This window comes from Panthera uncia (assembly GCF_023721935.1).
Source record: "Panthera uncia isolate 11264 chromosome A3 unlocalized genomic scaffold, Puncia_PCG_1.0 HiC_scaffold_12, whole genome shotgun sequence".
In the NCBI taxonomy this organism is placed as follows: Eukaryota; Metazoa; Chordata; class Mammalia; order Carnivora; family Felidae; genus Panthera; species Panthera uncia.
Window position 1 is genome coordinate 8,101,797 of NW_026057579.1, and position 23,550 is coordinate 8,125,346.

The 23,550-nt window shown below is 39.5% G+C and overlaps 1 protein-coding gene across 6 annotated transcripts in view; it reads left to right on the forward strand.

The window, feature by feature from the left end:
- The window catches only part of SLC8A1 (solute carrier family 8 member A1), a 381,275-nt gene that overhangs the window by 304,037 nt on the left and 53,688 nt on the right, over positions 1-23,550 (forward strand). For 3 of the 6 annotated variants that reach the window (XM_049651871.1, XM_049651872.1, XM_049651873.1), the window contains 5 exons: positions 12,063-12,169; positions 15,297-15,317; positions 15,751-15,768; positions 15,880-15,894; positions 19,805-19,873. In XM_049651871.1, coding sequence (XP_049507828.1) covers positions 12,063-12,169; positions 15,297-15,317; positions 15,751-15,768; positions 15,880-15,894; positions 19,805-19,873 — 230 coding nt within the window. Of the gene's footprint in view, positions 1-12,062; positions 12,170-12,717; positions 12,822-15,296; positions 15,318-15,750; positions 15,769-15,879; positions 15,895-19,804; positions 19,874-23,550 lie in introns of all 6 variants that reach the window. The other 3 variants (XM_049651874.1, XM_049651875.1, XM_049651876.1) reach the window with 3 other exon arrangements.

The window sequence follows — 23,550 nt, forward strand, 5'->3', positions numbered from 1 at the left end:
AAAAACAATTTAAGAGAAAGAACACAGAATAACTGAAAGTAATTCATATTATTTTAATTGTATTTAGTGGAAAAGAACCCATGAAATACAGACTAGCTGATATTTCATATGAAGATGGACAGAATTCTGTTCCGAATCAAGTTTTTTTTCTAGATTATCAGAGAAAGCAGAAGCTAAAGATAGACACTGAAAATCTGATTTAAAAGAAAAAGGGTTGTATTATCGATTTCTACTAACCTATCAGTTTTCTACTACTAACCCATCGATTTCTACTAAGTTTGATGTCAGTAAATAAGCCTTACTGAAATACTTTAGTTCCTAGTCTGTCTTCTCCTTGGTTTCCATAATAATAATTTTGACAACCATCATTTGTTGATTGCTTACTATTCTGTTTTTGTATATAATCCTCTCAACAACCTTATGACATAGATATAATTATTCCATTTTTATAGACAAGAAAACAAATATATAGATTAAGTCACTTGCAGGAGTTATAGACGGTTCATTCCCAAAAGTCCCAGTTCTTAACTTGACATAATATTGATCATGGTCATAATAGGAATAGCTAATATTCCTATTCCTATAATGCCTGTGTTAAGGCTCTGTGTTAAGTATTTTGTATGTATTATCACAATGACTGTTTGCAGCAATCAGATGAGATAAATACCATCGTTATAACCACTTTCCAGAGCAGGCACTTGAGCCTTAGAAAGAATAAGTAACTCACACGGGTGCAGCTAATAAATGACAGAAGGAGAAGTTTGCAACCTGATTCCCTTTCCTAAGAAAGCATTTTAGAAGGTCATTTTTTTGCACCCCTATTGTGGAGTCACTCAGAGCCATGGTCACGGTCACAGTGTCCTGATTAGCCTTAATAATTATGTTATTTATGGAAATAAATGAACATTGAAATAGTTTAACAGACTTCCTGGAGAGCTTCTTACATGACACCTCCAGTAGAAACAAACCAGAGCCCCACCTGCATTTCTCACATTATACCCCATGGGGTGAGTAGTCAATAAATATTATTATTTATTGTTTTATTTTTTGTAAATCAATAAGCCCCCATTGTGAGATGCAAAACAAAAGTCCAAACATCTTTGTAGAATATGTAGTATGAACACATAAGGATTGATTGCTTAATCTAATGTAAAATAGCAATAAAATATTAGACATGCAATAGAAATGCAAAGTACAAAACTCAACAACAATTCACTCATTATTGATTATTGGCTCTGTTCAAGAAAATATCTGGCATCTTGTCTTCTAGAATATTTTGTATGAACGCATGCAGAGAGACTGATTTGCCATTGATTATTTTGTGGCCATGGAGAAAGGATGGGAAAGAAGAAAAAGAGAGAAAGCATGTAAATAAAAAAATGTAAGAAAGCCCAGCTTTATTTCATGATGTTCTATTTTTAAAGCTGGACTCTTTTGGATAGAGATGCTTTCAGCATACACTAGCTGCTGTTCTGTAACATTCTAGGAGTGAAATCCTTCCACTGTTTTCCAGGGAAACTCTACATTGAACAAAGAATCTTGACAGAGGAAGAAAGTCCAAAGGCAGAAATAATCTCTGGAGAGAGATTCAGTAATAACCCAGCAATGTTTGAAATGTCCAATATGAAGAGAGCTTTTGAAAAGGATGGGAACTCAAAAGTTTTGTTGCAATTCACCAGCATCAATTTCACTTAATTCCCAATTCTTATTAAGGGCAGTGGCCTTTTATAAAAAAAAAAAATTATAAATTGAGGACTTGACAGAAGTTTCAAAAATGGAACCAAAGATATTTATGTGTTATGTGTTATCCTTGATGCCACAAAGTATCGAACATTATCCTCAACTTTGAGGGATTTGTCAAAACAACATTTTCTACAGAATTTGGCCTTTCCCATTCCCTGTATGGAGTACGGCAAAGATCTCAGACTGTGGACGCTTAAGCTGTCCTGACAAGTTAAGGGAGCAGTTTCAAGATGCTGAGAACCCTCCACCATTTGGTTAAAAGTCTCTCTCTCATGGAACTTGTGCAACGCCAATAATTTTAAACGGTCTTTAAACATCTAGACAAAGATCTGTTTTCACGTATTTCAACATGATGTCCAATGCTTGATCCACTTTATTTTTCACTATACTGACCAATTGTCAGCATGTACATTTAGGTAACAAACCCAGGATCTTTATGACTTTACCCTCCTTAAGACTGAAGTTTATTGACTGTACAGCAAGGAGGCAATGGTAAGGTATAGATTTTATATATCACAAAATTATGATCACTTTAACACATTCATACCATTTTCTCTTCAAAACTTTACTCATGTGGTTTTCACACTAGCCTGCTATAATAGAATAGAACCCTGGGGGATACTAGAATTCTTAGCATATTATTTATTAGAGCAATAATTCTAGGGTCCCGGCAATGTTTCTTTCAAGTGGTCAACCAGCACAGGACAGGAAGGGAGCTCACAGGTTTTTCTTTAGAGACTAAAGCTGACCTTGCTGAAAGGAGAAAGATCAAAAATGAATTACATTTGTTCCTATTTTGCATTTGGAAAAAATAAATTGGTTGCCTTTCAGTTACAAAAGTAAGCAGAAAAAAATAAAATAGGGTAAGCCGCCATTGGAAAACCCCTGATCCAGTGCTCTGTAAAATTCTGTGGGTATCCCAAGAGAATTGCAGGATTTTAGCTGGCCCTGCCTCTTGCCTTGCTTGAAGCAATCATTTCAATTACCACTTGATAATGTGGAGATCAGGGCATGGATGACAAGCCTCCCGAAAAACTCCCTTCATTTAGCTACTTTAGCAACTCTCAACCTCAGAGTCTATTTAAGTGCCAGAATAGTACTATCCCTGTTTGTCAACCTCTCTTCAGAGCAGGAGCTCTGGAAAAGCATGATTTCAGTCCCCTCCGTGTAACTAGCTGATGTAAAAGGGGACCTAGCAGAGCTGGGACTGGGAAGCTGAACACTACTAGCCTTTATGCCACTTGCTTCTCTGATTTCAGGGTTCTGTACTAGGTAGGCCATTATATAGGATGTGATCCCAAGCTACACAGGAGAGTGAATTTGAGGGTATGGCCCATGACTCCATCAAATATTTCCTGACCCCCACCTCCACCATCTGCCAACTGCCTTTCTTTTTTTTTAATTTTAACGTTTATTCATTATTGAGAGACAGAGAGTGAGCATGAGCAGGGGAGGGGCAGAGAGAGGAGGAGACACAGAATCTGAAGCAGGCTCCAGGCTCTGAGCTGTCAGCACAGAGCCCGACGTGGGGCTAGAACTCACAAACCGCTAGATCATGACCTGAGCTGAAGTCAGACGCTTAACTGACTGAGCCACCTAGGCGCCCCGCCAACTGCCCCTTTTGAGGTGACTGGGTAAACAGGCAAGTAAGAACTACAGAGTAAGCCACTCCTTTTCAACTAATAATAACAACTGTTCATAACATTTTAGTCCTTTGCAAAATTATTTTGCATGCATTGTGTTATTTCATCTTTGTGACTACCTGTGAAGTTGTATCATCTACAGTTGATGAATGATGACACCCCCTATTTGATCATCACGACACTGTGAACATCAGTCACTGTGCAGTGAGCTTTATTATCCCCATTTGATAGACGGTAACATTGATGTTTAGAAGGATGCCAGAACTGGTCCAAATACCTTGGCTAGAAAGTGGCCGAATCAAGATACCAATGAACTTGTGTAATCCGCATCCCAGTTTGATGCTCTCGACCTGTCAACAAAGGAAACAACAGATTGAGTCATGGCCTGGCCCCTCCTTTATGACCCATCTTAGCATGGAAACTTGAGCAAAATCCCAAGTAGATCTATACCCAGAGTTTCTCCTAATCTAAAGATGATGGGAAAACATTATTAGAAATAATATGAATAGCAGTGTGCTTTATCCTATTTGGAATGTTAATTAGGGGAGTGGATTTGGGTCACTTATGGAAAATGTGGAGAATATATGCGTGAGTCTTCTCTGACTGCCCCTTTCTCTCTGTTACTCCAAATCCCCAACTAACTCATCAAATCAATTTTTGAAGGAAAAAAACAAACAAACAAAGCTTAAAATGGGCCAGGAATTTAAACCAAGCATACAAAGGCAATCCATAGCAAGCTCATCTTTCCTTGTAGGCAGAGAGAAATCAATGTCAACAACGGTGCTGGATAATGCCCGAGGTGATACGTAGAGAGCTGTGGACTCAGCAAGGGGCAGCAGCATGACCTATGATTACAGTCCTTTCCTTTTCTTTTTAAATAAATGCCATGAGGGAAATGCCACTTCTGACATTTCATAATACTTTGTACTTTGGGGAAAGAAACCAGCCAAGGAAGCTAGGCCTGAGGTAAGAGCCACCAGAAATGCTTAGCATGTCAAAGTACAACATCAATAACCCTTGATCCTGGAGGGAAGGATTCTGTGGGGAAACCTGGGGAAAGGGATGGATTGAGGGCCCATGGTGCTGACGGACTGAGCAATGGTGCTTAGCTTTGGGGCACATGGCCCTCCCTGTCTCTGGCATGCAGCACTCCAATTTTCTGTTTAGCAGGACCAGCGAAATTTGAAACTCCGTACCAGAAAGCCTCAACATCCTCACAGCATTTTCTCACCCAAGACACAGTTCTTTCTAAAGACTAGGATTTATCCTGAAGCTTGCTTTGAAAAAACAATAACAGCTTTATGAAGACACAATTCACACGTCATACGTTCACTTATTTAAAATATGTGATTCAATGAGGTTTAGTGTATGTTTGGAATTGTGTAACCATTGCTACAATCAATTGTAGAACATTTTTATCACCCCCAAATGAAAACCCATTCCCATGAATAGTCACCATCCAATTACTGACAACCCCCTCCCCCCCGCCAAACCTCAGCCCTAGGCAGCCACTAATCTACTTTCTGCCCCTATGGGTTTGCCTATTCTGGACTTTTCATATAAATGAATCATACCATATATGAACTTCTGTGTCTGGCTTCTTTCATTCAGCATAATGTTTCCATGGTTCATCCATTGTTGAAGTGTAAGGGAGGAAAGATAATTTTTCCTCTACCTTTTAGGGTTCTTGGCTGAGACCATGGACTAAAAGAAAGATAAATAAGAGAAATAAAACTTACAAACATGTATACTTCATGTCTACATGAGAGACACCCATGGAAAAATTAGTTATTCCCTAAGGTAGCTTAAATCCACGCTTAAATACCATCTTAGTAGGGGAAGAGGTGGGGAATGTAGGCCTCTGAGAAGAAAGCAGATGATTTTTAGGAAAGATGATTAGACCCTTAGAAGAACAGATGGGAAGTATGACAGTTTGTGACAAAGTTTGTCAGGATGTGACATCCACTTGTACTCTCGTCTCCTGTGGTAATGGCTGATGACACTCGCAGGGAGGGAATCTGTGACAGTCAAGCTCCTTTTAGAGTATCTGTCTTTAGGCAGATGGCGGGGGGGCGGGGGGCAGGGGGTGCGGTTCAGAGAAAGGCTGTCCCTGCATTTGCTGTTTTTCGAGTGCCTATAACTCAAAATTATCAGCATACCAACGTGACATGTTCTGCCATCCCTCAGTTAGTGTGTGTCAGAATTTCATTTCTTTTTCTTGTTGAGTAATACTCCATTGTGTAGACAGACCACATTATGTTTATTTGCTCATTAGTTGATGGATAGGTTGTTTCCACCTTGGGGCTTTCATGAATAATCTTGCTATGAAGACCTACAAGTGGAATCGCTGGGTCATACGGTCACTCTGTTTTTTAATTTTGGAGATATTGCTAGGTCTTTTCTGCAGCATTTTGCATTCCTGCCAGCAGCGTAAGAGAGTTCTAACCCCTCTACATTCTCTACAACACTTGTCATTATCTGTGTGTTTGCTTCTAGCCATCTTAGTGGGTTTGAATTGGTAGCCCATTGCTGTTTTCATTGGCATTTCCCCCACTAACTAATGATGTTGAGCATCTCTTCACATACTTATTGTGCATTTGTTGATCTTCTTTGGAGAAGTGTCTATTCGGATCCTTTGCCCATTTTCCAGTTGGCTTGTCCTTTTGAGTAATAGTCTATAACAAAGCTTTTAACATTAAATTTCAAATTTGCCTCACCTGATGACATCACGCTGTGGTCGGAGAAGTTGCCAGATGTTTTCCCTTCAGATGTAATCAATCCTGGGTCACTTCTTTCTTGAGTCTAAGTATGGTAGCCCTAATGTGGAAAGTTTTCAGTTCCACCAACATGCCTTTCACTGACATGGCTCAGAAGCTGAGAGTGGGGATATGAGGCATTACTATCTTCTGTGGCAACTGAAATCCTTATTTTTCCTACTCTCCCAGTAGAACTTCCATTGTGTAAAAGCCTATCACCAGAGTTCCTATCACTTGGTTGGGAAGGAAATAACTCTGTATGAGTATAAACCCTGCTGCCTGAATGCTCAAGGTGTTTTCTCACCTATACTATTAGGGTGGCCTGAGGAGACCAGCATTTCCTCAGAGGAGAAAAGAGCAATTTAAATAGTCTATATAATCCACTTTAGTGAAGGACAAAGCAAAATGTTTCTCCCATGTTTCAGTCTAGATTGGTAATTAGACCTGCAATTTAGTTTTGACTCTGACCTTCTCACAATTCTATCTATTCTTTATTTAATACATTCTTTTAAACATCAGGCATACAGTCTTGCTCCCCATTAGCCAGTTGCCAGCCCCTACTGCATATTGGAATCACCCGGAAAACTTTTAAAAACTGTATTCTTGCTGGGGCCCCACAACCAGAGTGTTTGATTTCACTGCTTTCGAGTGAGCCGAGCCCCCCACTTAAAGTTTGCAAAGCTCCACATGTGATTCTAATATGCAGACAGAACCGAAACACAAGCCCAGCTATTACCAGCCTCTTAATTTGTCATCTGACTTAATAAAAGAACGCATTGTCCTCTCTAGATCCGTGATTCTCAAACTTTAACATGCATAGTGTCATCTGGGTATCTTGTTAATACACAGATCTGATTTGGTGGGCCTGGGGGGTAGGCCTGAGATTCTGAAGTTCTAACAAGCCCCCCACCTCTCCCTATGAGGCTGAGGCTAATGATCGGTGGCTCAAAGTTCTCAGAATTGGTGAGTCCCTACATATTCATGGCACTTTTCGATTACTTCTAATAGGACCTCTATCTCCTCAGGGATTCCACTTTTTAGAACAGCCATCATAAAATATATGTGCTGCTCTCCTTTTAAAAATAGAATTGAAATTCTACTATTGCTAAACTAGGCAATCCTTAACAAAAAGATAAAACAATAAACCTCTATATTAATTTATAATAATGATCCAGATCCTTTAAAGTGGTCATAAAAATACTGCACAGCTGAATGAATAAGGAACTTTGTGCGTCATATAATTGAAGGTATTGGTCTTTGAAGCCAGTCATAGGAGTCTCACTTTGTGACCTTGGAAGTTTCTTAACTTCTCTGAGTCATTGTTTCCTCTGTGAATGTTAAGCAGCAGAAGTTACTTCTAGGGCTGTTATGAAGACAGGTGAATTAAGAAATGTAAAGTGCTCATAGGTTCATTGACTTCTCAGTAGGCCTAAAGAGAGTTTAGGGTTTTTTTTAAATAAATGTTAAAATAGCCATTGCAGTATCCAAATATGTGAAATACTCACTAAAATCTTTTACATGGGGATTTAAAAGTAGAGTCTCTTCTCTTACCTCCCAAACTCATCTTTTTCTCACTTCTCTTAACATCAAGAACAGTCGTGAGAAAAACCACAGAAGGGCAAATTGAGGTTGACATAGAAAAAGAGGCCCTGATGCTACTTTGACTTACTGATGAGATATCAGAATATATTTTACAGAGATTTTTTTTTTTTTACCTCTGCTACGAAAGCCACCTCTTTCTTTCCTTTCCCACCATCTGCCTGAGTCACCACCAGATATACAAACTCCTTGGTCGAATGTTATAAGGTGTTTGGGTCTTTTGAGACCCATCAGATACCAGAGAGACTAAGAAGTCAAAATAGTTGTTGGTTTATTATCAGAGAAAAAGCACTACAAAGAAATCAAAAGGAATGTCCGTATTTTTCCACTAAACAAATCGATCTTCCTTAAAATCTTTTCCCCCCTAGAAATGGAACCAAGGTGTATTACTATAAAAATTTGGCCATATTGAGAAATCATCTAATGTTATCATAAGATTTGTAACTACTTTGCTAGTTTCCAGAAAACATATTTTTTATAGTACACTCAACTTTAGAGAGATGTTTTAAAAAAATCAAGTGAAAAGTTCTCATTACCTTCTTCATAATTATGGTAGATGAAAATTGCACGATATCAGCTTTTCTATTTGTTCCTTATCAGGGCAATCAGAGTACAAGAGTTGTTGTTGGTTGAAGGGCTATGTCTACCTGAGTCTTCCAGTCTTGTTTTGGTTAACCTTTCAGTCTAAAGAAATAAAACTTGACTTGACTGCTACTTGTCGGTAAAGAGAACAAAAGGACAGCCAACACGAATCTGTGTTCTCAGGGAGAGGGAGTCCCTGTTATAAAGCAAAAGCCCTTTGAATATGGGATTGGTGTGGCAATGGGGGGTGGGGGTGAGGTGCAAATGGGAGGGCCTTTAATCTTTTCAGTCCTTGAGATTCTATATCCACTGCAAAATTATGAGGAACAGAGGTGTGCTTCTGCTGATTATCAAACTAGAATAACTGGAGTCCTTACCAAATCCACCCCATCTCATGTAACTTCCCCTGTGATGGAAGAAGTGGCATTAGGCTCTGAAAAGTGAGCAAAGGACAGCCTAAGGATAAGTTCCCTTAAAAATTACATTGGTTAGGGGGTGCCTGGGTGGCTCAATCGGTTAAGCTTCTGGCTCTTGATTTCAGCTCAGGTCATGATCTCATGGTCCTGGGACTGAGCCCCCAAGTCAGACTCTGGGCTGGGCTCTGCGCTGAGTATGAAGCCTGGTTAAGATTCTCCCTCTCCTTCTGCCCCTCCTCTGCTCATGCTCGCTCTCTCTTTCTCTCTCAAATTATGTTAGTCATTTTCACCTTTGCTACCTTTGCTAGGGGGAGAAGTGAAAGGTGAACATTAGCAATCTCTTCTGATTTTTGCCTCTCTTGATTTCAAGGGCTAATTCATAAGGATTAACTTTATCCTGCCTCTTTAAATGGACTGAAATGTCCTTCAATAATCAAGTTGCCTATTAATAGTTTTACTATGCAAGAGCACCAAAATCAATTTATAATTTAATGGTTCCTCCTATCAGGGGTACTATTGATGGTATTATTAATGATTTTGAAATAATATGCCATTATGCAAATCCCATCTATTTTAGGTGTCTTTGCCAGGCACCTACAGAGGTACTGTTTTCTTTTTCTTCATCTTTGATTTTCCAGTCTTACAGTTATCAAATCCTGAAACATTTTCTAAGGATTATGGACCTAGTAAATATTGATAATCTAAAGGTAAATTTTCAGTGCTTATTTTATTATACAAATTGTGTGGGATTTTATATTTCTCATACTCCAGACTATAGAAAATAAAGCTGCTACAACAATAGAGGATTAAATTCACAAAGGATATGAAACAATGTTATTTGGTTACTTCCATTCATTTGTGAATGAGTGATCATGTTGCTTTTGGGGAAGAAAACCGGTAGTTTTTTCTTAACAGACTTACCCGGTTAGCCAGGCTACTCCAGTCGACTCTATGGTGCTCTATTTATGCAAATCAAAAAAACGTGGGATTACACATAAGATGGGTTGGGACTGCAAGATGCAGAAAGAGAAGTCAAATGTTTTTAGGTAATATAAGCAAGAGCATTGCAACATGACATTCAGCTTAATGTAGCTGAACTACATTAAGCTACATTCATTCAACTTCATGAAGTTGCCTTGATAAGGCATGTTAGACCATCAAGTCCAGAAGATGGTGGCAGGGCCCTTCTAATGCCCATCGGCACTTTGCCACACTTGGTCTTATGGGTGATTTCTTTAGTGGAATTGTACAACTGTAGTTTATGACTATAAGGCAAGAAGATGGAAATTAATACCCCAGATGCATAAATTCAATGACAAAGAGGATAGACATTTGGCAGGTTTTGCAAAATAAATTTGATTTCACTGATAACATCAAATTCAGTTCTGAAATGAAGAGTTCATGTATCATCATGGCTTACATCTCTTGTGCTCTCTCTAATAATTTTTAACTTTTGGAGATTGAGGAATGATCAGATATCTTAATATAGTCAGGACAGGCTGATTTTATTATATATTTACACACTCTCTCACTCTCTCTCTCTGTCTCTCTCTCTAAGTAAATGGGTCACTTCCAGAAAACAATTCTAGAAGTTAGACAGGAACTGTTCACTGTATACATGTAGTTGGACTTCATCACATTGTTGGTAGTTTTGTAAATACCTAACTACTCTTTAAAAATGATTTAAAAAATAAAAAATAAAAAAAAATAAAAATAATTATTGTTTTAGTCATTTACAGATGTTCATCTGGCCTTAGTATTTCAGTCTTTGAGAACACAGCTGAAATAGAAAAGGCCCTGTTATGAACCCCAATTCCTCAGTAATGAGAAATTAGATATGAGCATCATTCAGGGATATTCTTTAGCTGAGGAGCAGAAAGCCGGTTATGGGGCTCCAAAGGACCAGACGCAATCATTTGATCTCATTTCCACAATGTTAACCCCAGAAAGTAAGACTAAAGCATTTAGCATTAGGAACTAGGATTTTCAGAAAATTAAAAGCAACTTCTACCTTTGTTTAATACTAGGAAAGAACACTGAAGCTCGTTGTCATACATAGGTCTAAATGAAACTTGATGGCTTTGATCAATAACTAGAAGAAAAAAAAAGATTATAAACAAAATTTGTTCCAGAAGATCTAGAAAACTCCACTCAAACTAAATAACGTCCATGACATTAAAACTGTGTCTATGTAAATTCCTTGTTTCAAAAACTTCAGTAAGAAATGTTCTTGGCCAATGTTACTGAAAAAAATTTTTTTTCACGGACAAACAAGTGTTTAGGGGGCTCTGAGTAAGTTGCAATATAGGAAGTGATTAAGCCCTTATTAATTAGAAGGTAACATTAGATTTCTTTTCACAGTCATCAGGCTTATGGGAAATTGACATTTGCATAATATTTGTATTTGTCCTACTGTCTGTCAGTCACTCTCAACCAGAGGACCCTAAGACTAGAAGTGCTAATGGATGGATTACAGGAAGAATTCTTAACTAAATGCCTTGGTGTATTGCTAGAGTTGGAAATAGTATAAATGGTATATTTTGTAAGAGTTGAAATTCAACTTTGGAGGGATGAAAATAACTATAACATCATGGTTCCCCATCCCCCACCTTCCAAAACAGCTTATTGGGAGGCCTCAGCTTTCTTCTTCAGAAAGACAAATAAAACATGAACACCTTCCCCTTGAGATCTAGGTGGAAAATCTGACTAACATGAATAAGAGTCTGATTCTAGGACATTGGGTGGGGTAACATAAAAGTGTTTGATTTTATTTTGTGATGGTCTTATACATTTATTACTTTAATAAAACTTTATGATAAAAATATTATGTTTGGAAATACAGTAAAACAGAATGAAGGTAAAAAAATTAAAAAATGACCCATAAGCCAGTCACTCACAGATAACCTCTGTTGATATTTTGATGTGATTTACCTATTTGTTCTAAAGGATTGATTTCCGGGGCACAGCTCAGACAATCCTGTGATTAAGGCATTTACTAAGTAAATATTTATTTTCTTATTATTGTGATCTGTGTTCTTCTGCTTTTCCTCCTCATGATGATGATAAACCTATTAGTCCTGAGTGCTACGTGTTTCCTAAAATCATTCCATGGCCTTGGGCAGGGGAGCTATGCATTGGGTGACCTCTATAATCTTACAGACCTACCCCACACCCATTCTGGAAGAACAAAGTCACAGTACGGAAGGTTCTCTGGAAGTACAGAAGTTTGTCGAAGTGCAGCTCGTTACCCTTGCTTTCCTCTTCTCTATGTTCCTTCTCTTCTCTTTCCCTTGTTCGTCAATTTCTACTCTTCTCTGTTTCAGCAAAACAATATCAGTCAAGGTAATTGATGATGAGGAGTATGAGAAAAACAAGACCTTCTTCCTTGAGATTGGAGAGCCCCGCCTGGTGGAGATGAGTGAGAAGAAAGGTGGGGGAGCTGCTCCAGGGCTGAGCCCAACAGCTTCTTGCTGGCCTGTGCCACCCCTGGATGCCTGCACTCTTCAGACGTGACTCACAACACACACATCCCTCCACCTATGTAACAGGGCATAGATCTCACCCCCGGGGGCCACAGCGGTCCCAACCTGTAGCTCCATCAGCCAATTCTGGCCACTCTGCACGCTGCAGGGCTGAGAAACGAATGTTCAGTGCAGTCAATCAGGCCTCCATTTCTGGGAAAGATGGTGCTAATGTTTGCCAGGCCAAAATGAAGCCAACTTTCTGATCTCTCTTCCTAAGTTGGGGTACTTCCTGACAGCTAAGTGAAGCAGGAAGAAATGGTGTAAGTGGTAAATTGGAAGAAAACGTCACCGGGGCCAGCTGGGAGTAGCCGTGATGCCCTTTTACATACTTCTGGAGGTCCATGTGTTGCCAGTTCAACCTTCATAACATCACAGTAACATGCAGCTTGGTGAACACCTAGCATGAGCGTGTGACGCCAACCATTTGTTTTGCCTTTGTCTTGTGTTCCCACAGGAAGATCATTACCATTAGAATATTTGACCGTGAGGAATATGAGAAAGAGTGCAGTTTCTCCCTTGTGCTTGAGGAACCAAAATGGATAAGAAGAGGAATGACAGGTGTGAGAGTATACAAAGACATACCAGCGAGAAATTGTACTCTTCTCTCTCCGTGTCTCCTACTCTCACACTTAACTCTCTCCTCTTCCTCGGCTCCAAGTACTATCCTTTATTTCCTTGGAAGCTTTAGCAATTTCATCCCCTTCCCTCATTCACAAGTGCACCAAGAAATGCCCCCTCTCTTCAGGAAACGCCCACTAACCTGGATTGAAACGCAGACTTAAGAAATACCGTAAGAGATTTCTGTAAATCAGAAGTGATGATCTAAAAGCATGATTTCTGTGTTCAGTTATTCACTATTCAGGGATTGTTCTAAAATGTGCTTCTGACTACCAAATCTCCCCTTGAACATTAGTCATAAAAACTTAGTGATAATGCATATTAGTAATGACTAATAAGTAATGACTTATAACTAATGCCATTAGTCTAATGGCAACTAATAGGAACTTTTGAGATAATTCAGTAATTAGGCTGCTTTTGACAACCCAGTTTTCAAAAAAATAGATATTTAATAAGAGCAAAGACCCTTAAAGAATACTGTTGTACACATTGTAGCATCCATTTGGCCTAAGATTTTTCATTTCATCAAATATGACATTTCCAAGGGACAAGAGGTAGACACGAATTTAGGCCTTGCTTAAGGCCTAGCCAGCCTTATGCTCCAAAATGTTTTGATCCTTATAGAATTGACAGTTTTCTAATATATATAGTAAAAAGGAAAAATAAATAGCAGTATCCTTAAAGCTAGATTTTTTTTTTAGTTGATTTGTACTTACATATTTTTAGAAAATATTTGAACAAAGAAGCCAATTTCTTTGTGCTCTTTGATTTTATATCTATTTCCACGGCCTAGTTTTCATAAGGAAGGACAGGAATTTTATACCACCCTTAAAGATAATATTTTGTTCTGAATTATTACAAGGGCTTCATATAATTATCCTCTACTAGTGGCCATTTTAAAGGGATTACGTAAAATGAGCATTCTACACATTAATAGCTCTTACTGCATACAAACATGCATGCAGTAGCATAGGAGATGATTAGACCACTTGGTAAGAAATTTATACTTTTACATGTAAGAAAAAAAAATCAAATATAGTCTATTCCTATATAGACTCAACATTTGGGGGAATTTGATCTCACATTTGTAAGAACTCACAGACTTCAGAGTCCATCAGAAAAAAAAAAAAGTGTATGTCCTGACTTAATCATGTCCCAAAGGAATATTTTGGGGACTCATTTTAATGCGGTCTATTTAATATGCTCCATAGGCAGTAGGCAGAAGGAAAAGACACTTTAGAAAACTGAGCTGATTTCTTACAAAGATGGGATCAAAAATGCCTCATTAACATACGGGAAAAAAGCACTTACTTCTAAATGTATTCCTCCAAAACACTGTCTTTTATCTAAAGGAAGAGCATCTTAGATACAGCTCTTTCAATTGCCATTTTAGTAAAATATGCCCTCATGTGAAAGCAAATTAAAATTCCTTGATAGCACTATCTGGTTTCGCACGCTTCCAAGTGGATTCTTGTCACTATCAGTGAAATTACTGACTTGTTTTAGAAAGTATCCTCTAATGCCACTACCATTAGGAGGAAAACGGCTGAAAACATAATTGTAGCATTCTCCTCCACAACTCCCGAAGTAATTGGTATATGTTTAGCTAGGTAGCTTTCACCAAAATGAAGCACCACTGTATAGTCTGGGTTTAAAGCACATAACCTGGAAGATAAATCACGGATGTCCCACCCCACCCCACCTCCACCTGCCTTGTCGGTTTCCATGAAGTTACAGGTCCACAAGAAGTAGTGTGATCGTGCACTTATAATATGCAGAAGTCATAGATAAGGACACACACATAAGTGGTAATTCCTGGGACTCAAGTTTTGAAGGTTTAAAAAACATAAGCATCCCTTGATGGCCAGTGAATACCAAATAAGTAGAACCTCCAGAGAGGGCTTTACCTTGTGCCAAAGTCTCCGTCAGGCAGGGCAGGCAAAATAGAATTTCCTGAGATGTTCTATCTATTGTCGTTGAACGACAGGTATCATACCTGAGATCCTGGATGATTTAAGGCTCCCGTATGTTGAGTTCAGTAACTCTCTGGCAATATGTAATGAGGAAGACTCAGTCAAATAAAGTTAAGATTAACTCCGTAAAATATTTCTACTGTGTGTGGTAAACTGGATACGTATAGTATATGTAAACATATACAGTAGAAATGTTTTATGAAGTCCCCAGGTGAACTGTACACATATATAATCAACCACACACATTTGCAAAAATTAGCGTTGGGATTGTTTATTTGAAAATATTCCCAATGCCACATTTCCTTGGGGTGCACTCATGTTAGCAGTGGCCCCCTACCACTGAATCAAATCTGCCTGGATTTCTTTCTGCTGATATTCCTCTTACTTTCATTATTCATCTGGTCTCTTATTCTGTGTTTGTCTTTGTCTGTTTCTTTCACAGCCCTGTTACTGAATGAGCTTGGTAAGCATTTCATTTCTTGCATTTCCTTTCCATTTTTCTAAGTTATTTTCCATGAATGTCAGGTGATACAGTACCTTTCTGACTCTTCTTTTATTTCTGTTGATTTACAAGCCATATTGTTGTGTAGGACCGCTGGCCTCATTTTTGTGTAGTTCACTTTATATTCCATTTTTAGTTCAGTGCAGTCTTTTTAAAAACCAGCGGTTGCTTAGGTATGCACAAGAATTAAATTTGTGCACTAAGCCCCGTAATCTTAAAAGAATGAGTAGCGATTAAATCATGTGCAGATGTTTTCAGTTTTTTCTTAACTGTGAATATAATTTGGCAAGTTTCTGTATCTTAGATGGGTGGTCAGGCAGCCAATGTCACTGGTATTTGTTATTTAGATTGTAAGTTAAATAAATTGTAACATTTGTTCTTTTTTCTTTTTTAGGTGGCTTCACAATAACAGGTATGAATTTTTAAAGCTAATGACGTCATTTTTTTTTTTTTTTTGCTGTTTTCACCATGTGTTGTTTACATTTTTAAAAATCACTTCTCATTTTTATTTGCTTTTATGAAGGAAAATACCTGTACGGTAAGACAGTTTTGTTTTTTTTTTAATGTTCTTCATTTTCCCCCAAATGCCCTTAAAAATCAAACCAAAACCACATTTTAGGTAACCTGCGTTAACATTTAGCCGTGGCACATGGTGTGCTCTTGTTGACTTTACACATTTAACGTTTTACACATTAACAACGTGTGTGTTGTGTTTCTGTATATGCACATTTGTATGGAGAACCTGTAATTGTTCACATTTTGATACTGGTCGATTTATAAATGTTCACGTAGCACTGATGATGTGCTGTGTACCCCTGCCAGATGCTCCAGAGTGCCAGAATAAATAAGACAATTGCTGGCCTTAAGGAAACAGAGGAATTGACATCTAGGACCGCTCCATGGCCCAAGTTCAGGCCCCTACTAATACATGATGCCCGGTTAGCAGAGGACAGAGCAGTCCTTTCCCCTCACCCCACAGCACCATTCTGAGCCCCTGTTTGGGGACTTCAGTTTGAGCTTTATAATCATGGCCTCTTCGGGTGCATTACAGAGTGTTCTATAAAAACCCAAACTGCGAGTCAAAAAGTTTAAAACTCTCAAATTCATACTGGTGTCCAGCCTGTGTTGATTACATTAAACTATTCCAAACACTCTAAAGCTATTTTCTTGTGTACAGAAGGAAGATGTTTCCTTACGGCACCCTCCCTTTTGACCCTAAGCATTTTCTCACTTTTTCAGAATCATCTATGCAGATTTAGAGAGGGACAGAAATAATAAATGGTAGGTCTGATCTGTGTGAAGGTGCAGGTTGAAGATGTCTCTAAAGGCATCCTAATGGCCATGGCATTTTCAATATGTTGTGCAGATACCAACAGTGCATTCTTTTTTTCCTGAAATCAGCTGAACCAAAATATTTAAGGGGGGAAATATTTCCAAAAATTTCCATTTTGCAAATGCTATGGTGGGGGAGTTGGGAATTAATTAAACCACTGTTCATATAAACTCATGATCAGGTCGTTCCAATATGATTCTGTCCAAAGTGGAACTTTCTGAATGCGAGCAATTTCACAGGGGGTCTTTGCTCTCCGCTTCTCCTCCCCGGACACGGCATTTAATGATGAAATAATCCATAGACTCTCAGAGACACAGACATTGAAAAGGATAAAAATGCTAAAACAGGGCAAGTCCTCACAGAGGGTTTTTAAAATCTGAACCATGTGAAGCTCCCCCCACCCGCCCCGTCAAGTCTCCCCAGTTGTGCACTGCTGAAGATGCTGGTTTTGAATCCAAGCATGGGAATTTGCATTTAGTTTTAAAACTTTTATCTTATTTTTCTCATCCCATGTTTGAACTCACTGAAGTCTTCTTGGAAATACTCTGCTCCTGGCACCCAATAAGGTGGTTGTCCTTGTGAGATGTGAGGGAGGTGGAAATTGGGCAAGGTAGCCTTCATGGATTCTGAAATAATTAGAAATTAAAAAGTCAACCATTGGAGAAATATTGTAGGGTCTAGCAGCACCTTAAGTCCTGTGCAGCCTGATAATGAGATCTTCACTAGAAAATCACTGGCTACATGTTGCCTTCTTAAAATACATTGATGTATTTAGCTATTTTCCTATTTTCCTGCTCATTGACTATGTCAGGATTTTGCTTTTCGGGCCTTCCTTTTGTGTCACTTGAAGCACCCTCCCTTTTAAATATCTAGGTAATAACAGGATCCTAGTTTTCTTTCCCCAGAAATTGTTCATATCATGTTCTAGAATATCCGTCCAGCAATGCCCAACATTTCCTGCCTTGGACACATCTTGCGTTCAAGAGAACAGAATCACTTCTTCCAAAGATTTCTATCATTTCATGTACTTACTTCATTAAATCTTTCTTAAGGCTTTAATTTGAAATTTAATTTAATTTGAGATTTTATGTTCTTGCCCCCCTCTTCCCAACACTTGAAATTGATACAGTTAGAACAAGAGAATGTTCCAAAACTCTCTGGGAATCTCCACATTGGCAGGCCCCTCTCACTTTAGATGACCCTTCTTCTCCTGAGCTGGGTCAGAATACCTGGGATCCACACGCTATAGATGCCCTGGGGAAGGTTCTAAAATTTAGGTCTACACAGTGAAAAGCAGCTTTAAGCCTAAAGAACTTTCCTTTGAAGTCACTTTGAGGCTTTGAAGTCAAGGCTTTGAGATGCAAGGGCAGTAGAGAAGAATTAATCTAGCCCTTGGCCTCCGCCGGCAGCTTTTCTGTAGTCTTGTGCAGCTGAGTGTGAAAATCTAAATCTGAAGCAGAATATATGGAAATTGAAAAAAGTCATTTGGTCCACAGCCCAATATATTTCAGAGATTTCATTAGTGGTGGACATTAAGTGCTGGAGGTGATTTTGGAATTTGCAAATCTTTATGTGTTGCTCCTAGACCTTGCCTCATTGAAAGGCCCTTGTTGGGACCTATGATCTCATTCTCCCTTGACCTTTATGGCATAAAACATGATAACCTCCTATACGTTATAGCTCATTAGAGTTTGTAATTTGGTATACCATTTAATCTTCAACCTTACGAAGATATTATTGTTCTCACCTATATGAAGGAAACGAAGGTTGAAAGAGATTAATCAACTGATTAATCAATCTACCCCAAATCACCCATCTGGATTCAGAGCCTGGCCCTCTAATGATGGGTGTTCTAACCCTAGCACCTTCATTTCCTCCCTTTCAACCTCTTCTTTCCTACCTTCATCTTAACCCCTTTGCAATCCAAAGCCCAGCCATGTCTCATAAATGCCATCAGTGTGACTTCCAGTCAAATGAGCAATGAGGGGGGACTCATTGCGTGTGCATCACACTGCTTGTGGTGTGAAACTAGAGCACATTAATTTGGATTGTTTAAAAAAAATTAAGTATTCTGGTTCAGTTTGGAGAAGAGAGAGGCATGTGCGATTCCCTAAACAGGCAGCCATAGAGTTGTATATTAAAAGTCAATATACTTCTCTCAAAGTTGCTCTCCCAGTTAGATGATTCTCATAATACAGTAGACTTAACAAGGTACGTGGCTTTTTAAGAAAGCCAAAGTATGAAAATTCTGACATTGTAACACACTTCAATCACTGCAGTACCTAGGGTAGAGGAACCAACCCCCTTCAATTTTAGCTTCCTTTACAGTTGAGGAAACTGAGTCCCAGAGAAGAGAATGCTTTGCCCAAACTTAGATGGCAAGCATTTTGGCAAAAGTTGGCACCAACTCGATTTCATCAATTCTCAGATCAGTTCTAGGTAGCTCTTGGTAGAAGTCAACGGCAGGTGGATTTGGCAGTCGATTGAGCCAGAAGCCAGAGTTTAACGAAAACTCTAGGCCCAAATAACCCAAGAGTTACTGTGATGATGGTGTACCCTTGCAAAGCCTGCCAGTGGGTAAAACATTCTCCTATTCAGACTGCCCAGGAAATAAATAAGCATGTTCCCAGATGCTATGTCACTAGACCCTCAAACAAACCTATGATGTGGATGGAGCAGGTACTATTATCCCCATTTACATGCGGGGAAACTGGGAAATAACCTGCTCGAGGTTATTGGCTATGTCATTGGCACCAGTAGGCTTCAAAACCAGGTTACCTGTCATCACACCAAATGCTTTCCGTTGTTTTGTGAGGCCTCTGGAAGCAGTCACTTGAAGGGCATGGACACTCCACCTCAGACGCTTGCAGGAATCTAGCAGCACCCCCTACTGAGGAGGGTGTGGTTCATTCACATAATCTGGCTTGGCTCCTAGAACACTTACTGCATTTATTTGTTCACTTCTGTGACCTCCGTAGGAGTAACTCAGTCCTCAAACTAACACTGCTTGTGATGTGTGCATCTGGATGTGATGTTTAGCTTACTAATTCCACAAAGCTCTGGTAGCAAACCAGTACATCCACTCTGCTGATTTTCTGCCTGTCCTTTTTGCTAGGCCAGCCTGTCTTCCGGAAAGTTCATGCTAGAGAACATCCGATCCCTTCTACTGTAATCACCTTTGCAGGTACTCATTGCATCATGGTTCTTGAAAACCACAGTTTAGTTAGCTTGAAGTTGACTGCCTTCAAGTGTTCTTGAAGTCTTTAGACATGAAACAGTTTGGCCCCTGTCCCCTCTAGAACATTGCTAAAGGATACAGTGGCTTCTCTGCAGCTGGGAGTATGGTGGGTCATCAACAATAACACAAGCATATCCACACAGGACAGGATGCATAGTCAAGGGAGCAAATGGACCTGAAGAGAAGATTGACCCCATGGCCTCTCCCTCTCAAGTTTCAACATATTCCAGATTTCTCACAAGTCTCGCTTCTCAAAATGGGTCTTACATTCCAAGTATAATGAAGTTTCTTTAAAAGCAAGCTGTATTTCTTTCCAGAGCCTGCCTTCCTTGCCTCCAGGCAATGTGATGATAGCCACATACACACTGATGATAATACATCTGTGGGGGGTTCTCTAGAGGGAACATTGCCAAGGTGACCAGAGGACCACGCAGTCATCCCAAATCTGCCGTAAGCATAGAGCCCAGGCATCATCTCCAAGTCTCTGGATGAGGACAAGGATATTCATTCCTCAATCATCGCCATCACTGGCCACTGTGGTAGAAACACTTCCTCCTGCCCCAGTAGGACTTTCCTATTCCTCACATCAGACTTACCCACTCAATAATCATGATACCCAGACTTGACTGGTGGTTTTATCACAGGCTTGGTTTATGTCCTGTCAATACCGATTTTATGGGGTGCCTGGGTGGCTCAGTCAGTTGAGCATCCAACTTCGGCTCAAGTCATAATCTCACAGTTTGTGGACTTGAGCCCTAAATCAGGCTGCCTGCTGTCAGCACGGAGCCTACTTTGGATCCTCTGTCTCCCCCTCTCTCTGCCCCTCTCAGCTTCACCCTCTCTCAACCTCTCTCTAAAAAATAAACACTAAAAAAATACTGATTTTTACAGTGGGTATGAAATACACATTTGATCTTTAAATTGTGTTGGTTGGTTAAGCCTATGATGTTATGTGATTTACTATCAACTTCTCAATTAAATATGGTGAATTTTAAAAGTATACTTGTATATGTATGCAGAGACAGAGACAGAGAATGAATTCTCTGACAAGCCAAACTAAAACTCCAGTATGTTATCACTGTGCATAAGTAAGGAGGTGAAACTGACTTGGCCAGAGTAAAATGGACTGTGTTTGATCCAGCATTCAAAATGAAAAGGAAACAAATCAAAACAAAAACAAAAACCAACCAAGTGAAAAGGAAACAAATATAATAGACCATCCAAACAAATGATGTTAAACTGTTTCCCCCAACCAATAAAAGATATCTCAAGAGAGGATTTTTTTTTAAAGAGAGGACACTTTCTTTCATTTTGAGAGAGACAGAGACAGTATGAGCAGCATGAGTGTGAGGGAAAGAGAGAGAGAGAGAGAGAGAGAGAGAGAGAGAGAGAGAGAGAGAATGAATCCCAAGCAGGCTCCCCACTGTCAGCACAGAGCCTGATACAGGGCTCGAACTCAGGAAACCGTGAGATCATGACCTGAGCCAAAACTGAGAGTTGGATGCTTAACCGACTGAGCCATCCAGGTGTCCCCAAAGAGAGGACACTTTTTTTTTTAAATTTTTTTAATGTTTATTTATTTTTGAGACAGAGAGAGACAGAGCATGAACAGAGGAGGGGCAGAGAGAGGGAGACACAGAATCTAAAACGGGCTCCAGGCTCTGAGCTGTCAGCACAGAGCCCAACGCGGGGCTCGAACTCACGGACTGTGAGATCATGACCTGAGCTGAAGTCGGACGCTTAACCGACTGAGCCACCCAGGCGCCCCAAGAGAGGACACTTTTTAAAAAAACAGACCAGTATTTGCCAGCATCAAAAATCTGTACCACAGATACTACTTTATCAATATCGTTGCAGAGCAACACCAGGATTTATCTAGTTGCTTCCTTTCCATCACATACAATTCTCTCTTAAATGTTCATGACATTTATTAAGTGCAAATAGCCCTGACCTTTCCATGGCATTATGGCTTTGTGCTTGGACATCTGTCTGCCTGGAATGCCCCCTTCTATACCACCTTCTAGCCAACCTTACCACCAACTTCACCTGGCAAGCTGCTCTGCAGGTTCCAAGGCCAATTTCAAATATTTCCTCTTTTCTGAAGGCTTCCCTGACTCCCTTAGACAGAGAGCAAGCTGCTTCCCCACCCCGATTTCTCAGCCTCACCTCGCTGCATTCTAAGCTCTCCCATCTCTATACCTCACTTCTCATGTGAACAACAAACAGAATTTTTATATGCATATACAGCAAATGTCAGGAACTAGTTACAGATATAATAGCACCGAACTAAGCATTTCATCCTGATCAGAAGGATGGAAAGATGACTAAAAAGGGAATAAATAACCCTTTTTAATCACTGTAATTCAATTTCATTTACTACCATGTCCATTTGTTTAATGCCATGTTCCAAATAATTTCATTTTGTGAAATGTGGCATTAAACAATGTGACCACATCACCTTTCTTTTGTAATTTCTCCAATTTTCTACATAAAGTGCCTTGAGTCCCATTTAAAGCAACTTATCACTTATAAGTAAACTACGGGAAAGGAAGCCATAATAAATATTCTCTCTCCATGGTTTTGCAATTCAAATAATAATCCTGGCTGTTCTTCTGGAAAAATAAGTTTTATTTGCTGTAAGTCTCTAAGACATCCATGTTCAGCCAAGGTTTTGAACAAAGACACTAAAAGAACCCACTGCTACGAAAACTACCAATAACATTATCCTGAGTTCAAGGATCAGAAAGCAAGGAATCAAAATACGATTGACTTGAGCACTGGGTAGACTAGACATCACATATCTCAGCTGACCACTTCCTGGACTACGTACACAATTTCAAGGACAAATCTGGAGGACACCAGTTGGAACCCTTTGCCTTCTCTTGGGTCATAACTTCCCAAGCCTGCTATAAAAATCTCTACTACTTCTGCAGTTAAAATTAATCTCCTTGCCCCTCTCCTTTGTATCTCTTAACATTTAGCACTTTCTGGCCAGTCCAAAATCACTTATTTTTTAGTCTCCGTCTAATTTCCTTGAGGCCACGTAAGGATTGGGGATAGAAAAGCAGATTCTAAAATATTCTTTTAGGAAGACAAACAAGATTGAATACATACTATACTATTGAATACATACTAAAGCATTAATATGCTACATCCTGCTTTTGCCTTGGGTTGGTTTTGACACTTGGTATTTAAAATGCTAGCTAGCAGTATCCCTAGCCCATCTTCTCTGTGCCCTAGCAGTGAGCTGGCCTAGGAACTGGTTCTCTACAAAATTTGCTAGAGCATCAAATGGAACCACCACAGCAGGGCCCTCAGCAGAAGGAAAACTTGTCTTTGGAGGGAATGAGAGGTATGGACTCCTGCAGAAGCTGATGCCTAAATAAACACAAAAGGCAAGAAGACTGGGCTAGAAGTCCCTCCCTTCCTCGTGTTTCCTCAGTCAACAGATTCCTACCACAGGCAGTTTGCCTGGAAAGTTCTAGAAGCAAAGGCATCAGGGCAGAGGTCTTTCCATACCTCCCATACAACTCCCTTGGAGATGAGGTACATTTGACTCAAGTAGCCTGTCTCGTTCCAGCATCCTGGGCCTGAAGGATAAGGAGGTAAAGTGATTATAGGAA